Below are 18,531 nucleotides of genomic sequence, written 5' to 3'. Positions count from 1 at the left end.
CACTTAGGTTTATGATGTAGCCTTAGATATCGCAAGAGAGGAAATGGCTTGATATAATTCACGTGTGGTGCACTGGTATGTTTACATTTATATTTATTCATAGGCCTATGCATGGGGCCTATGTGATAAAAAATAAAATATAACAAACAGGAAGTTTATTTTCGAGTCATTTCAAAACAAAAGTCTAAGCAACATGTACTGTATACTTAAAAGTCTAGATAACATGTTGTAGCCTATACTCATTTACCAATAGACTAGAAGTTGCTTATAATGCTTACGAGGGGTGTCAGGCTCATTAGGCAGTGGGCTGGATTTATTGGTCTGAGACCTTGTGGGGGCTGTCATTATTGTTTGCATGGATATCAGTGTTTTTTTTTTTACTTAGCCTATAGCCTATAGCCTACTCCTTTAATATACCCACTTTGAGCAAACAAGTACAAATCGTGTATCCTGGTCTTTGAAATACCCTACTACAGTACTTCCATGTTGGGTTTTCTCCTATTCCTTCCTGAGGATGGTTGAGTGCTAGGATTAATCAATTTATCATGTCATACAGTACATTTATTACACATTGTTGAATACAACTGGATGTGATGAATATCTTTATTTTGTCTTCCCCTTCCTTCCCAAAATATCTGGGGGATACCTGCTGGTGGACCTGATCTGGCCCCTAGGCCTTATGTGTGACAACCCTGGACTATACATTTCAATATAGGCCTACATCGTGATGCCACAGTTTTATTTTCTTAAACAAAAACAATATACACGTGGTAGGCTACTCATGTGGCAGTTTGAGGCCATACTTATGATGACAGTTATCTGACATGTCAAAACTAAAAGTAGAAATGCACATTAAGTAGTACCATCCATTTTCAGGATATATCCTGAGGGTATATCTGAGATTTATTCCGTCTTAAAAAATCATACACACAGAGGACACACAATGAAAATTTTGGCATAAGCTTTTATTGTTTTTATTGATTTTTGTGGACCTTTTCTTTTTAAATTTGATATGTTTTGTTGTATTTTTTCTATTTATTTTGTGTTTTTGTTATTTTATTGTTATTTTTCCTATGTGTGATGGAGAAGAGTTGATCAGGTAAGTTAGCATTCACATTCAAACTTTCATTCTTTAATAATAGAGCTGTTGTAAGTCTCGCCTTTCACAAACTTTGTTAAATTACTGTTTATTCATTTTTTTCATTGTTTCAAAAATATAAAAGGTAAGTAATAAACATTCCATTGAAATATATTTTATACAGTTCTGTAGACTTTTTTCTTTTTTTATATTTTAAAATCATATCCAGCATCAGTCTTCAAAGCATAAACCATCCAACCATCATAATAACCATCTCTTTCCTCCTGCAGTCCCCGCTCTCCCCTAATAAGACAACGAGTTGGTGCTGCTGCATCTCCACCAGTTAGCATAGCTGCAGGTGAACTTAGCTTAGATTGTGTGTAGGCTACTGTACAACCATGGACGGACTATGGGTACCACTGGGCCCCTGGGCACAGACACAAAAAGGCCCCCCTCAGTTAAGCTGAGAGAGTCCAGGGGCATGCTCCCCCAAAAGAAAACTGTAAAAAAAAAAATAGCCCCTTAAATGATGACTTCTGACGGGTTTTGTGGAAAAAGAAGAGTACGGGTGGGGAACATAGTAGTGACCAGAGCGGTAGAGAAAACAGAGTGGCGACACTCCCATAGGAGACCGTGGAAAAAAATGGCAGCGCTTTCCCATTGCCAGTTTCTGGGTTATGGGAGTTTTGGAACTTCAAACAGCTAATCTCTTGGTCAGTAGATGAGTTAATTGATTACACTCTCCCGCATCCAGAAACACATCCCACCCTCCTGCGGTTCAGCACAGGTTTTTTCGAACTTTTGATCGTGTGACGGTGACATCAAAGAGTGTCGCAACTCTCTCTTTCTATGGCTCTGGTAGTGACTTCATGCAGAGGCTTGGGCTTCAGAGCCCCTGGGCCTGAGCCCGATAGGCCCGTTCAGTAAATTGTCCCTGTGTACACCACAAAAAAAGATTTTAAGGCAGGCTCTCTTAAAAAACAAACAAACAAAAAAACACATTCGTAACAAAACGAGATAGCCTTTTAGTAGCAAATAAAGAGAAACAAAATGATACAGGTCTATGAATATATGGCCATAGTTTCTGACATATGTAAGTGAATGTCTTTACGTTTGTGTGTTAAATGTTTTTTTTTTTGTGTGTGTTGTCTGATGCACCCACATGTCTATTGACTTATTCACTCACACTTATCTATCCATGGCTTAACCTGTAACACTTGGAAACACCTGTTTCACGAAACTCATATGGTGGCCAACAACTAAACAGCCAAAATACATAAGAAAAGCCTGACAAAAAAGTTCATAAATAAATCAATAAAGAAAGCTAATACGGAAAAGCTCAAGACTTTTTCATTTGAAATTGTCGGATTAAGTGAGTTTGTGATTCACAGTAATGCTTACAGTTTTGCCCTCCCTCCTTCTGCTTTTTAAAACAGATGGAGAGAGAATCCGAGCAGGAAAAGAGGTGAAAGAGAAGGTTATTTCACTCTGGTCATTCACAGATAAATTGAAGTCTTCTTTTTTCCCCCACGCATGCATTATAATTCAGCTTCAAACAATATGATAGAAGAACACAAGAGAACAACAGATGCCAAATAGCTTCTTCCTAAACAAAAAAACAGTAGAGGAAGGAGAGCAACAGAGGTGGGCATGGAGGGAAAACAAGAGGAGAAGAGAGAAGGGGAGTGGCAGCTGAATCTGGCTCGATTTGTTCTGCTCCTCACTGATATGTTTTATATTTGGGTTTCAAGTAAACAGTGGAGCTGTCAGTCACCTCACATGGGCGTGGCATTGCTCTAAATCACAGATCCACTCGTGATGCATCCCCCCCAAGCTCAGACAGAGACAGGCAGACACACACTCGCACACATACACACACACACACACACACACACACACACACACACACTGACAGACACGCAAATGGACTTGCGCACACAAGCCACTCTGTGTGTAACACATTAGTAGCAGTTACAATCAATGACATTCACAAGGATCCCCTGATATTTCTCTGTGTGGGTCGGTTCCAACTGACTTTGGAAGCTGTCACCCCATATTACAATGGGCATCCCTCTGTGGAGAACTGGTGGACTTGTTATTGCTCTATATCAGAGACCCTGGACTGAATGAAATTGTTTTTGCTGTTAAAAGGGGCTTCAATGGGCCTTTCTTATAGCTCCCCTCAATCCTCCTTGATAGTAACACATTTATACTGCTATGTCCACCGCTGCCATTTCCCTCTCTCTAAATCAAAACCCATTCTCTTGCTTAGTTCCATTCTGGGGCCTTACTGAACTATCTGGGATACTGGGGGACAGAGATGTGAGACCAGTACGTTGAGCTGGGAGAACAGGGAGGTGAAATGAATGTCAATGTAAGTGATGCTTAAGGGGCAACCTACCACTGCATCACTCTTTTACCTGAAGTCAATGACCCTGTCATGGACCATTATGCATGGCTACAGTAGGACTGGGGTTTAAGTGACCATAGGAGCTACTCACTGACCTTATAGTGACCCCTGCTGAAGTGTCCAGAACAGATAGATACAACCCAATTTGAGACGTTCTTGTGCAAATAGGCCCTGACACTACAGCTGCGCTCTTGCATAGGTTACTGATCACCTTAGTGAAGATTCTGGTCAGGTAATTAGCACACTGGTTGACACAACTCGAATTGTCATTGCAGCCCTCATTCAATTGATCCATATGCAAGCCCATATCCAACTACTATCTACTGGATGCTTATGACTGATAGTAGGTGGGTGAAATTCTTATGGGTGAAATTAAGTCTCATTTAAGGCCATGATGTAGATATTACTCCCTACATCTTATCTCTGGCCAAACACCATTGCAATATTAGCCACTGAAGTGAAAAAGAACAGCGACAAAGCAGCACAATTAATTGTACTGATTGTAAATAATAATGATGACAAATAAATAGTCACTGTGACATTTCCAAACAGTATAATGAGCAATGCATTATTCAAAAGTAATTCATTAATGTGCCAATAATTCTTTAAACTCCAAACAAGAAATCTGAGGTTTGTTTGAATATTTTGGACAGTAAGAACAAGTCTAGTATACAGTAGCTTCACTATGGTGTGATGTGGCTTTTAGATTTATCTTTCTATTGGTGCCCTCACAAGTTGGGTACCCTCAGGAGGAGAGGTGAGAAAGTACAAGACCACAGGATTCCACAAGGTGGAGACTAAACCTTAATACACAGTAACTGCATGAACAACCCCTTTGTTGTGTCAACACAGTGTATCTCATTTGCACATATCCCTGTCGGTCTTTTTCATATCAAATCTTATCCTGAGGACATAAGAACCAAAATGACTGATTTGACAGAGAAGACTTGAGCCAAAAATATTAACATGAGCACATTAGTGCTAAGCTACATAAGAGCTGAAAAATAACCTTTGAATTCAGCAGCATGGCGAAAAGTAAAAGTGCGAAGTGATATAGGGGCAGGAGACAAAAACATTGTTGTGAACTTGTGACAGCTACAAGGTTGTGATGATGGAGAACGGAATCTGTCATGACCTCCCCCTTTGGATGATATATGGAACTAGTATTGCTGGGCTAAAACTGCACACGTTTGTTCAACTCCTCTCATACTGTCTACCCACACACTGAACTGCTGTGAATGTACAACTCATCAAGAAACAGAGAAACATGGAACAAAAATATTACAGTCTACTTCACATTAACTGCACTGGTGTGGGTAGCATCTCCTCCAGTGAAGCGATCACCCTTGACCTCCTATACGTCAGCGCACAGCTGTGGGTGCAGAGGAGTGAGAGGTCAACATGGGAGAGGAGAGTTGTTGTGATGCAGCCTGTGCAGCAGGGGGCGATGGCGAGAGAGGCTGACAGCAGTGCAGCAGGAAAGAGCAAGCAGGAGAAGTAGTACAGTCGTATACAACAAGAGTCCTCATGGTAGGATCAGTAACAAGAGCAGTCGTAGTTATAGAAGTAATTATAGAAGCAGAAGTAGCAAGAGAATTGTTCACATCCAGTACATTTGGTGGGGTGTCTTACCTTATATCTAATAAAACATAGTTTGTTTATCTTGCAATCTTATATTTTTATTATTATTTTTTTGTATTCAAAAACAAAATATAGATCCTCTTTTAATATAATCCTCTTCTTTTCTAAGTTGCATATAACATAAATCTCTTTTTGTTTTTCCCCATTTGGTTTTGTTTTTGAAGGGATTCCGAGCCCCTTGCTTTTTTCAGGGGCCACGGCTTGCAGAAGTAGAGTCATGCAAATTAGTCATGCTGGTAAACAAAGTAAGAAAATGCATTTTCGATTTTCTCTTTTTTTTCTGAATTGTTCATCAAAGTTCGCCACACTTCCATTTGCTGTTCTTCTATTGGCACCATGCGTCTTTTTTTTCCTCTTCCTTTTCCTCTTTCAGCTCCAACACGTCATCCCCAGGGAAGGAGAGCCGCTGTTCTTCTTTCTTTTGTCCACTCTAAACTCTTTGTCAGCAGCTGGGCTCGTGCCATGAGCCAACTTCAAGATCAGAGATTTTTTTTTTTTGTAATCGAAGAAAAAAAAAAAAAAAGGACAACGCGAATGCGCCTTTGTTTGCTAACTGAAGTCTCTTCCTCCGTCTACTTGTTCTCTACTTCCTTGCTTGAGTTTTTTTTCATGCCATGCAGTTCACTACAGAGTAGACACGCCGAGATGCAGACAGGTGGAGGTTGAGAGAGAGGGGGGGGAGGGAGGAAACACAATAGCATGACCGGTAGGAGAGAAGAGAGAGAGAGACACAGAGAGAGAGAGAGAGAAACAAAGGGCAACTGACCACCCCAAAATACAGGGCAATCATCAGCACCTCTCTTCTTCTTCCACTTTTCTGTTTAGCTGAGTCACAAGTCCACATCACAGAGTCCCCAAGACTGGTACTTGTTTGTAAGTCGCCATGAAGAGCAATTTGCGCTGTGTATGTGTGGGCATGTGTGTGTGTGTATATGTGTGTACATCTTTGGATGTAAGGTGCCGAAATCTGTGGGCTTGTCCACATCTGAGGCCAAAATAATTTGGAGTGGACAACAGTGGCTACATTCCCCAGCAGTTTTAGTTACAACGATCAGTGAACGCTGGAGCAGCTTTGACCACTCTGTTAGCTATACAGTAGCAGTCACATTACCCACAAGTCCCAAGTTTTCTGTCTCTGATTTTGTTTTTGCGTGTCTCTCTGTGTTTATATAGTGTATACGATCCAAAGCATTCAGTTTAGAGTTCGCGTGTAAGTCCGGTGAGGTCCAATTTCATGACAATTGTTATTATTTTGCTATGTTTCGTATTTGTCCACTATTTGTCTCTGTGACTGTATTTCACGTAGAATACCAAACAAGTGACTCTCTTCTTTTTTTCCCCAGAGTCTTCTTTTCCCCAGGTCTTTCACTCTCTTTCTCTCTCTCTCCCTCCCTGTCTTCTACTTGTAAGTTGTAGTTCTTCTAATGGTGCTCCCAATGACAGGCTCTGGATAAATGGTATAATTTTCTGTCTTCTTTTTTGAGAGAAAGTGAGGAAATTTAGAAACTCAACACTGCAAAGAAAGGGAGAAGAGGCAAAAAAGACAAGAAATGAGTGGAAACAATCAAGAGTTCAACACTTAATCCATTCAGCAAAGGAAAACCACTACAAGAACAGCTCTACATGGTGGACGACAGAGCAACTGAGGGGTAAGCCTACGCAGCTCACAGGCATTTGCGTACCTCAAGACATACAGCACATGCCTGTGAGTGCACACACAAACATGATGGTTCATGGAATTAACTTCTTCTCAGCCAAATATCGACATCCCATTGGGTGTTAATGTGAAACAAAGAAGAGCTGATGAGAAAGCCCACCTACATGCACTCAAAACAAAAGACACATTTGCCAAAACTTGTACTGAATACAACATGTCTCTCAAAAACTTGCCTCATTTCTTTCTCAGCACACACACACGCACACACGGCCCACACACACACACACACACACACACACACACACACACACACACGCACTCTCTCGCACACACACACACACACACACGTATGATGGTAACTCCAGTCTTTGAGGCCCAAAGTTCTGCTGGTCACCACTCTGTTAAATTTAGGATCAAATGCAAGGTTGTTGCCCACTGGATAGCCAAGCAGAAGACTGTCAAGTGGCCCTGGCAGGACTAAGGACCCCTGAGGACGTTGGAGTAAAAAATCAGAAGAATCCCCCTCCCCACACACACACACACACACACACACACACACACACACACACAGCAAACACAGAGGGGGCGGGTCCCAAATGACACTGTCAACCCTCTGCTCCACAGTCTCCCAAACTGCCACCGCTTGCGTCCAGAGAGGCCTGGCTGCCCTTTGTACTGGGTGGACCATGTGAACACGGAGGGGGTCATTTGCGACAGCGAGGGGGGGGAAAAAACAAACACGACACAGCAAAGAAAGGGAATAAAAGCGGAACACAAAATACCACAGGAAAACACGGCACACACAGTTAAGCACGTTGCACTGAAACATGGAACATGGCACAAGGCACGCTCACACTCACACAAAGAAACACGAACAGGACATGAAACACTCATTCTTACACTGAGAAGCGATCAGTTTCCATCCTCCTCTCATTTTGATTTTGTTCTTTCTTCCCCAAACTGTCCTCCATTTCACGGTTTTCTTCCTTTGATGACAATCCTCTTTTTCAAACAGTTCCTACTAGTCCCTCACACAGAACAATCTGTCCATCTTTCTTTCATTGCACGTTAGGGGCTGTCCGTCTATCCATGTGAGTTCTTTGTAATCCATTTTCAGGCAAGATCAAATTGGAACATGTTTGCTTTGTTTAAACCTCAGTTCATTTTTTTTATATGCAGTTCAATATTTTTGGTTAGTTTTTGGAAGCAGTAAATTTGTACAGGAGAAAAAAAATATGAAAACAAGAAAAAAAGAAAATGGAGGGAGAAGTGAAAAACAAAACTATGATTTAGAAGGTAGTGAGGACACTGAGAACAAACATGAATGAAAAGGGCGAAGGAATATGAAGCTCACAGTCAGGAATTATATAGTCACAATATCTACTCCACTATATTCTCTTAGACATCATTTTGGAAGCACTGATTGGAACAGAAGAGAATTATACCTGAGCAGTGATAAGGGAAGAGTCTGATTGAAGTGAGTGCAAGAAATATGGAATATTCTGGAGTTTACGCTTGTTCCAGAATTAGGTCGTGATTGCTTTTAAAGGATGATAGAATGGGTTTAAAGGAATTCTTTTCAGTGATCCTAAACTTTGCACAGGTCGACAGATGTTTCCAGTGCTCCAAAGCGGAAACATCAGAGCTGCTGACATCAACCTCTCCCTGAGTGTTGTCTCACCTCTCCAGCAATCAGCGATAAAAACAACCCTGCTTTCCTTCACATCACGCAAGCACTGTCCCTCTCCCTACCACGGAGATACACCATGCTCTTATATACAGGGGAAGTTAACACAAGATGCACATGGATACAGTGTAACAAGCATTCTCGTGACACTCAGGTCTGCATGCAGTGTCTATGTGAGCATTACAGGTTTGGATTTTTTGGATTGGATTTATTTATCTTATTTTTTTTTATACAGGCCTCTTGCCAAGCTTCAGCACCAGGTGTGTCCAAAAGTAAAGGCCCCTTCACAAAGCGTGGGAGAGCAATCTCCCCACAATCAGATAAGTCTCCAATCTTACTTCAGGAACATTCGCTCAATGTCTCCTTGAAGCAATGCATTATATTTTTTAGAACACAATCCTGGACCAACAACAACTGAAGGTGTGGATTGTAATGCTACGTCGGTCCCTCCCTAGCAAGAACATCCAGGAGAACAAAAACCTGGATCTGAACATGGGTGTCGCCATTGTTGTCATAAAACACCGTTTTCTCCCCTGATTCTGTGGAGGTGAGAGAGATGCGTTCGATATGATATGAAACGTCAACCAAGAGAGTACAAAGCCTCGGGTGGAACATGGACAACTTGAAACAATCAGACGACAGTCACTAGTAAAGGCTGAAGAGAGCTATGGAGGATGGGAGTGGGAGGGAAACAGGGAGAGGAGGAGGATGACTGCACACCCTGTTCATATGTGTGTGTATAGAGGTGTGCAAGGGAAATATATCTTGATGCTGATTGATAATGTGGCTATGCAGGAGGAATGATAGCTTGTTTCAGTGTTAAGTCACAGCTACTGCTTCTTTTTGCATATATCTGATAAGCACAGGGCTTTCAGTATAGTTCTCTGTGAAAAGATGAAAACAGAACAAATAATAAAATGATAAGATAGAGATCTTAAAATTCAACGACAGAAAAAAAAAACATTAGCAGAACAAATCCTTAGTTTCAGCATTGCCCCAATCCCCATTCTCGTCTTAAAACAAACAAACAAACAAATAAACCAAAACAAATAAAAAACAGAACTCAAAACCAATCCCCACCCTTGACAGTAATAATGGTCTCTGCCACCCAATAGCATCCTAGCATGCAGATCTAAGCCCCACCCCATTGAGCTGTCACGTTAATTACAGTAAGAGGATTGGAACAAAATACCAATCGATATTTTTTTGTAAGCATGCAATCAATCAATATGTATGTGTATATAATTACATACATACACATCCATATGTTCACACACTTACATATGAATATACACATACATACAAGCTTTGATAAAATCTGTTTGCTTATAAAACATACTCCCTAATCATTATATTATGAAGTCCTTATTGCTTGTGATGAAAACCCATGCAGGGAGGGAATGAATTAGAAAACTGTACAAGACTCAGAGCAGTAGCTCTCTGGACCCAGACACACTCATTTACAACACAACGGGTCGGACCATGGAAATGAGCACAGGGGAGAGAGAGAAGAAGGAGAATTGGTTACACAGACCAATTCTCACAGAGACACAGAGACAGTTGGTGGAGAGGGTTCTCTGGTGGTCCTGAAACCTATCCATCCTCCTGATTTATTCTAACCCACCCCCCCCCCCCCAGCCTGTGCCCCCCCCCCCCCACCCCCTTCCCTGCAGATTTATGTTCCTCCTCCTCCTGTTAAACCTCCCTCCTGTCCCTAACATCCTCCCCGTCTTCCACCTCAAATCATCCTCCCCACCTAAGAGCATAGGATCATCTTGAGAACATCTGCACCTCTGAAGGCAGACGCAACGCATCCTGACCTGAACCATGAAACCCTCTGTCTTTGTAAAGAATCGTGTTTGTCCCCTTCTCTCACTTCCAAACTAACCATGAGTACACAGAATTAGGACCTTAAGCTAGGTGATTTGAACTTCTCACTGCAAGTTACAAGCTACAACTCATTCTCCTGTATGACAAGCCAGCCTTTTCATTCATTGGCAAAGGAAATGCAACATGTCTCAGTCATTCTCCATTAGCATCCATCAGTTTATGGATGACAAAAAGAGCAGGAGGGAGGGATGAAGAGAGGTATGAAAGAACTGAAAAAATGGCAGAAACAAGCTACCGGCTAAAGGTTTGTTCATTAAAAAAAAAAAAACATTATTTGTCACAATTCTATCAACAGTGGCTACAGGCATAAAAAAGGATCATGCTACGATGATCATTCTTTTCACAAAGTGAAATTCTGCCAAAAGAAGGTCCACTACCGAAAAGCCCACAAATAAATAACATTTTCAACTCATACTTTCTTATTAACTTCTCAAGAAATAATTCATATTTTCTTGCCTTTTTAAATAAGTAAGACAATATCAGTTATTTCTGCTTTCCTTCTGAGAGAAAATTACAGTACTTGTAACTCATTGTGTTTCTAACAAAAATTTAAAAAAGAAAAACATAAAAATGTTGACAGACTTGAAGGTCATAACTGACGACAGATTTTAAATGAGCAGCACATCTCCATGGCAATACATTATTAGTTTACATTGCATATTTCCTTGTAAAGGTTGTTCGCTAAAACATTTGCCATCTCTTTTCCTTTTCTTCTCTTAATGACAGCTGTCAGTCCAGCATCCACTCCATGCCCCCTCCTTTTAAACACAATGAGGTGAAGATCAGCATCCAAGAAAGTGAGGGAGGCCGAGAGGGAGGGGGGGGGGGGGGGGGGGGAAGAAAGCAGAAATGAAAAAGGAGAAACCGAGAGGAGCACAAAAGGTACACTGTACTGAGTACAGTCTCAGAGCAGTCAGTGGAGCAACCAGGATGAGAACAGAAGACGGATGAGGAGGGATGGGTTATGGGTAAAAAGCCCAGCCGAGTCTCGGAGGAGAAGCAGGCAAAACAGGCAGCCGCAGGCCTCTTCACCCCCACCCTTAGGAAAGGGGTTGCCGTGATATGTATGCATATATAGATATATGAACAGTTTTTTTTTTATGGGAAAACTGTGTTTCCCATCATGCACCTGCACAAAAAGGGGGTGGTGCTGGTTCAGTGCATAAAGGTTTATATAGGCCCTTGATTGGGAGACTCCTCCCACCATCTGCTTTTCTCCATGGACAGCTCTTTACATGTCATCAAGTGAGTGGCCAATGGGGGAGGGGGGAGGTGTCAATGAAAGTGTCAGAATGCCCTCTTGGAACCAGAAACACCTACCTCCAGTTCAACAGTCTACACACACCTTATAAGGTTCTTACTCCTCCCCTTACAGTGCAACCGCACCTTGCCACTCTAACCCACCCCCCAAATGACCCAAGTCATTCTTATAAAAATAGCTTTTTTCATTTTTCCCTCTCCTACTTGTTTAGTGTGTGACAGAAGATTTTCCAATGACTTCATCTGAATCACCGTTTTAAATCAGTTGATTCGAACTATCTGCCACAAGCATCTGGTCGATAATCTTGGGAGTATGGTAACAAACGCTGGCTGTGACTGACCGTATGGAATCAGATTTCCTGTTAACAGGAGTCTGAAGTATGACAGGATTGGTGAAAGTGGCCTGGATGAGGTGAATCATATATTTCAAATAAATTTTGTACAGATAGGGTGATTCTGGTTTATTTATCTACATTGCACTTTTCTCATACTGCAGTCTAGCAAATGACTTTGTTTGATTTGTTTAAGGAGAGAAGGGGAGGGTCATATTTTTTTTGGTATGAATTTATTTTCATTTTCCTGATTTTAGTTGTCTTCACGGCATGCACTATATATACATGTTTGGTTTTGTATGTTTGGTTGCTGTCATTCCCTATGAATGCATCACTTATTCAGTCATTCATGAGTGTCTACATCAGGTTTTCTTTGAGGCGTTCGTAGCGTTGTATAAAAAGAAGCAAATGGGTCTCGTCATCTACTTGACTCTATACATCCATGTCCACTGTTTCCAAAGGTTTACAGGCAGAGCAATAAGGGCAGCCAGCTAGCTCACTACGGCAGCCCATGTCACGTACCTTATAAATTACCTGTATTTTTTCGGGGTCTATGAGCCCGGCTACATTTCATCAGAGACAGTTCTGTTTTTTCAAGGCTAAATATTGCTATGGACAGACTGCGATCCTAATAGTTGCCAGTTTGAAATATTGCCGAAAGCAAATGTAGTTAATGAAACTGTTTTTCCCGAGGTGAGGCATATCTTGTCTATAAAATACTATTACTTTTGCTAGCCTGATAGCATTCCCTACAGGTTACCACCAGGCTATCTAAAAGGCATTTTACTTCACTTCATAATATTGGGAGGGAGGGGGTATTATCTTCCAGAGCTGTGATTATATCAGAAGATGTTCGTTGATATTGGGTTTTCTTTTTTTTTTTTAAAACTAAGGTCACAATTTTTTTTTTCTCCGGTCGTCTTCTTGTCCTCGGCTCGCCATGCTACAAAATTGAAGGGATGGGTGATCTACAGCGCCGGAGCGGTCCGGGGGTTTCGTAGGGCTCGTAGGGCGTGCTGTTGATGGGGGTGATGGGCGTGAGGCGCAGGGGAGCCCCTGTCATGCCAGATATATTGTTGAGACTGCGGGACTTCTCATAGCCAGTGGCTAGACCATAGAGAAGGCATCACCAGACAAATTTAGTGTTACAGACGAAATCACATTATTTTTTTTAAGTGTAGGTTTTATCATTTATATAATTTTTTACAATAATATATATATATATTTATTTATGATGTTATATTGAAGATTGGTGAAAAATAAAATGCATTTTTGAATAGGATGTGGATGATCAATAGATGCAATGCAATGAATACATGATTCAGTAAATAATAAGATAGGAGTAGAGGACGGGCAGAAGCCAACACACATACAGACAAACATTTAGACAGACAGACAGACAGACAGACAGAGACACAGACAGACAGACAGACAGACAGACAGACAGACAGACAGACAAACAAACAGAAGGACAAAACAGAAGAATGAGAGTTATGAGATATGTCAACAATATCTTGCTACAATAGTTTTAGAATAAAGACCCCTCTCCCTCTAGTGGCAATAGCATACTCATTAAAAACAGGTGCATTATGGGAGTGTGTGGATAAAGCACCCAGTGTTTCCCTGAGACAACTGGCGCCCCACGGAGCAGGAGCCGTCCGCTACAGAACTGACACACAGGTGTTTGATCCAGGCACTGACACAGACCTTTGCACAGGTAAAGAAACGAAAACAGAGACACAGCCACAGTGGAGCTCTGCGGCCCAAAGCTCAGAGCCTGCTTGGAGTGGACCGCATGAAGAGGTCAGAGTTCAAATCCCAAAAACAGTTTCAGTTTGCACCCTCTCTCCTCTTTTAAAAAAACGTGCCTATAGACTGAGGTCAGTGTTAACTCCTATTCACTGTGTCTGTCTTGTTCTGAAAATAACAGTTAACAGGCAGAAGAGGAAGGCTCCTGGGGTACCATCAGAGACAGTTCCTGTGGTCTACGAGTATAAATTTACATGTGTCCGTCATCTTAATAGACACCCTTATTTGTGTTCTGATATATAGGAAGCACATGCTCGTGCCTCAGGAAAACACTGACATCTTCACAGGGTCCAAAAGCAACTGACTGCCATCCTTTCACACCCCTACCTTCCTCTTAGCCACCCGAGTGACCTCTAAATATTCAAATCCTCTGCCTCTGTCAAATCCCAAGAGCTGAGCTTCTATAGGCAACCTATTGTAATGTACCGCATATCAGCTTAGTGTGTGCTCAAATCTGCCTATTCTTCCAGGAGAATGGACCAGATTAGGACAGAGTATATGGCAGAGTCGTGGACACTCTGCCCGTGGCTTTGATTGAGTGTGGATGTGGAAAGGAGAGCAGAATTAACATGTCATCCAAGTATAATTTCCCTTCTAAACAGACAAACACAGAGGGACACCTCCATACCGACAGAAACACACAGAGTAGTCATGGGGGGAAAAAAACAATCACAAACAATAGTAAATTAAAAACTGGAAGACCTACGTCCATAGTGATCTGAGAACACACAGTAGGTATTATTTCCAGCTACTCCGTAACTTTTACGGCACCAGATCAAGTCACAGGGCTGATTTAGAGTGAGACACACTGGGACTGCGTCACCGTAAAATATGTACATACACACACGCACACACAAACACCTGCCTCAAAACAGATCATTCCCCTATGCTAATATGTATTTGTGTGAAAGTGGAAAGGATTTTTCTCTGTCCTTTGAGCTATGTGAACATCACATCACATTTCCTCTCACTCAATCATGTCCTCCACGTTTGGCCTTTCTTGACAACTATGCCTCTCCATTTCTCCTCTGCTTCTGGATTGATTTGGCTAAATATGGGAGCACTCTGGCTAAGCCTGTTTGACAATAATAGCTTTCCAAGCTGAACTGAACACCAAGACTTCCGTTAGTCACCCCTGAGTGAGCAAGAAGTACATGGAAGTGTAAATAAGTGATGTGTAAGTTCTATATATAACATTTGTATAATGTTTAAATCATATGACCCACTACCAACACAGAACACACACTATACAACATGCAAATGATCAGAAGTGAATGACAGTACATGATTGGATAAAATAAAACATGAGAATAATGAAGGGAAAAAATAAACTATAATTACTGGATGGTCCTCTATAAATATCTCTAAAAGATGCCAGCACATAGTGTGTGAAACTGGAGAGGCTATGGTAATTCTCTTTATATGTTTCTAACGCAATGCTACATAAATTAAAAGTGGTGTAACACACACACACACACACACACACACACACACACACACACACACACACACACACACACACACACTCATACACACACTGACAGACAGAAAATAATGGTTTAGACTAAAGGATGAGCACTTTAGTTGGTATCTTCACAGTACAGTTCCCAAAATACATACTGCAATAAATAATACATACTATGAAGTACTAAACCCTGCAATTTGGGACTGACTGTGTGACAGTGTTAACGCTAAAAGATAACACTAAGATGATTTGCCGTGCAGAGTGCTAAAGCAGGGCACAGCTGGCAAGTGAGTAACATGATTAACTGTATGGTCAGCAGGCTAGTCATTTTGATTCAACGCAGCGTGTGCTCTACTTGAGATTACTCTTAACTCACAACATAAGGTTAAACATAAATATTCCAAAATGTTAGGACGGAAATAGAAATGGTCCATGTAGCCACAATGGAAAGAATGTCCTATGATGCATTTTGGTCACATGCTGCAGACACATGAAAAATTAGACTGAACAATGAGAAATTCAAACAAATGAGATTTTAGGACTTCTGGACAGGATTTTCATATGTGTGTTTTCTAATTCGTTTTCGTAACTGTCCCCTGCGCTACTCACTTTTGAAATAATTCAAAATCTCTTTTCTATCACAATTTTCCTCTTTCATCAGCAGTATTACCATCTTTTTTTAAGAAAATGAAGAAGTTAATCCTCACTAAGACAATACTTCTACGATAACAATATTATATTCAATGTCAATATTCTTCACATAATTCTGACATCCAGATGTAAATGTACATTTGCTTAGGCTACGTTTATGACCTAAATGCCACAAGCAACTCTCCCTTTCAAGCACATGGCTTTCTGAATAAACAAAGATAGTATGATCTCACTGTGGTGCTTTACAACTGTGATACAGCATTGTGTTCACAGATGGTGACACAGATGTTACACACCAGTTACTGGATGTGGACACACACACACACACACACACTTTGTGATGCTCACATGTAGACTTGGTCACTATTCAAAAGACCTCTCCGTACCCTCCAGGAGGTGGCTACTTTGCAGGGCTCTCACACTCACAGAGACTTCCTGCATTGTACAGACCTGACAGTTTTCACCATCTCATAATCTGACCGCCACAAGTGCCGTTTCCCAACCAGGGGGGGGGCAGAAAATGATGTTTCCCTGCAGCATAACATGGATAAGGGAAAGTATCCGAGCCGAAGCCAACACCGGCCCAGCGAAGCTCGGCAAAGGGGCAACACGGTGTTCATGCGGAGAACGGAAGGGCCGAGGGCCAATCCGAGCGCAGCAGTGGAGACTGCTGGTTTTACATACCTCTGCTCACACCTTAGTTATGCTACGGGGGCTGGATGTGCGGCCTGGTGGGGGATGAAGAGGGTTAGTCTGACAGGCAGGCAGGCATGGGAGAGGGGAGAGGAGAGGAGAGGAGGACAACGATGAGGAGAGCAAATATCAACCCTGGAGCTCCACGCTGAACAAACCAGCACTGCACCAGGACAGCCAGTGCTCTGAATGGGACTGCTATGCCTGCAGCACAAATTGATATTAAAATGTTTTATTATTATGGTACACTATGAATTATATAGAAGTGATTTTTTCATATCCTCACCTTTTACTTAATGAATCTTAATTCGTCTTAAGGAATCTTAATATTTAACAGCAATGCTAATTTGTAGGAACCCAGGTTAATATTTGTCAAACACATTTATGGGTATCTGTTCAAATATGGGAATATGGTATCACTGACAAATACAATGAGATGCACTTGATACAGACAATAACAATACAAAATATGACAGGACTGAAAAAACAGGACCAAGGAAAACATGAGTAGAAGTTAATACTGAAACAGTGTACCATGACCAAGAGGAACTAAAATATGCATCAAGAGACCTAGATGAGAAACAGTAATTTCTGTATTTAGTTTACTTATATGTTTTATAGGAAAACCTGGTATTAAGCCATACATAACCACCAAGAGACAAGAGAACCTCCCAAAGGGTTTGCAATGACACTGACAATATCTCATTGAAAAGAACAACCCTGACATATTCTGCAGAGACTATACTACCTCTTATGTCTTGATGTGGTATTCATGTGAGTAGAAATCTGATTCTAAAGAGAAAAAAAACATTGAGAGATATTCAGTGTGTGTTTTACGGTGAATGCTACTCACAGTCATGGACAGATTGGACATATCTGAATAAATACTACGCAAACTATCCCGGGACTATTAACAGAGTTGCACTTGTTTGAAATCTGGGTCCTTACCCCTGCTTTTGCAAACTGTTTAGTGGACAAGAGCATTATGGTACAGGTCAGTATATCCTTAAGGCACTTAAGAGGGAAATGTGTGTTGGCCAATGGCACAGTGTTAAACTCACAAGCAAGGGGAGAAAACATTCATGCATGTCAAAAACACCCAAGACCAACAAAAGAATCACAACATGAGGGCCATGTATGCCCACTGCATACATGGAAAAAAGGCACTATGACAGATGTGGGATGTGAGTGACCCATACACTCTGTCACACATGTAATAGCACAGACACACAGACAGATGCACCACTGTTTGAAAGCCCTGACACATCCAAACCCTAGCAAAAAAACGCACACTGGCTCTCCATCATAGCAACCCTCTCGCTGGCTTACTCTTACAGTAAACGAACGAAACATGACTGTGATATTAAATGATATCTCTGTGACGTGGGGGGATGTACAGTAATGTGACCATTCAAAAACAGATACAGATATTCTTTTCTTATGTAATGTAATGTCCTGGCGCTTTATAGGTTAGACGGAATATTATCAGAAGATTGACATTTCTTCCCTTTGTTCTCTGGGTCCTTTTGATCTGCCAAACAAAGGCTACTAGTGTGATATAACTGCTCAGTGACACACGAGAGAGAGAGAGAAAGAGCACCCCTGGTGGTGAAAAAGGGTTATGTAAAGTAGGCAGATGCTGGCTTTCTGCTGGTGTCCTTGCCCTTATGCGTCTCTAAATTAATCAACACAGCATTTGCAGACACCGTGTCCAGCAAATCTCCAAAACCGGTCGAGCCCCTCTATTACTTTCTGTCAGACTGGGACTCTCCTGCAGCTGATTTGACCCTGGCATTGTGCTATGTCCAATATGGCTGCCGCCACCACCGAAGTCACTGCTGCACAAGGTCATACAGCATGGAGCTACGTGCATGAACAGAGGCAGGGGGCAAAGAGCCTGTTTCAAAACAGAATGTGCAAAATGTCCTGTTCTAAGAAAGGGTGGATTGTGGGTGGAT

General features: G+C 41.6%; 1 protein-coding gene across 2 annotated transcripts in view; it reads right to left on the bottom strand.

Moving 5' to 3' along the window:
* Positions 1 to 944: 944 nt before the first annotated feature.
* Positions 945 to 18,531, bottom strand: part of kcnc3a (potassium voltage-gated channel, Shaw-related subfamily, member 3a) — a 55,805-nt gene continuing 38,218 nt past the window's right edge. Inside the window, exon 4 of one of the 2 annotated variants that reach the window (XM_062532171.1) lies at positions 945 to 6,642. In XM_062532171.1, the coding sequence (XP_062388155.1) occupies positions 6,629 to 6,642 (14 nt within the window). In that variant the 3' untranslated portion in view covers positions 945 to 6,628. Of the gene's footprint in view, positions 6,643 to 11,822; positions 13,063 to 18,531 lie in introns of those variants that run through there. The other variant, XM_062532168.1, reaches the window with a different exon arrangement.

The sequence above is a fragment of the Sardina pilchardus genome, chromosome 3 (assembly GCF_963854185.1).
Source record: "Sardina pilchardus chromosome 3, fSarPil1.1, whole genome shotgun sequence".
Classification (NCBI taxonomy): Eukaryota; Metazoa; Chordata; class Actinopteri; order Clupeiformes; family Clupeidae; genus Sardina; species Sardina pilchardus.
This window is presented reverse-complemented; position numbering and strand designations above follow the sequence as displayed.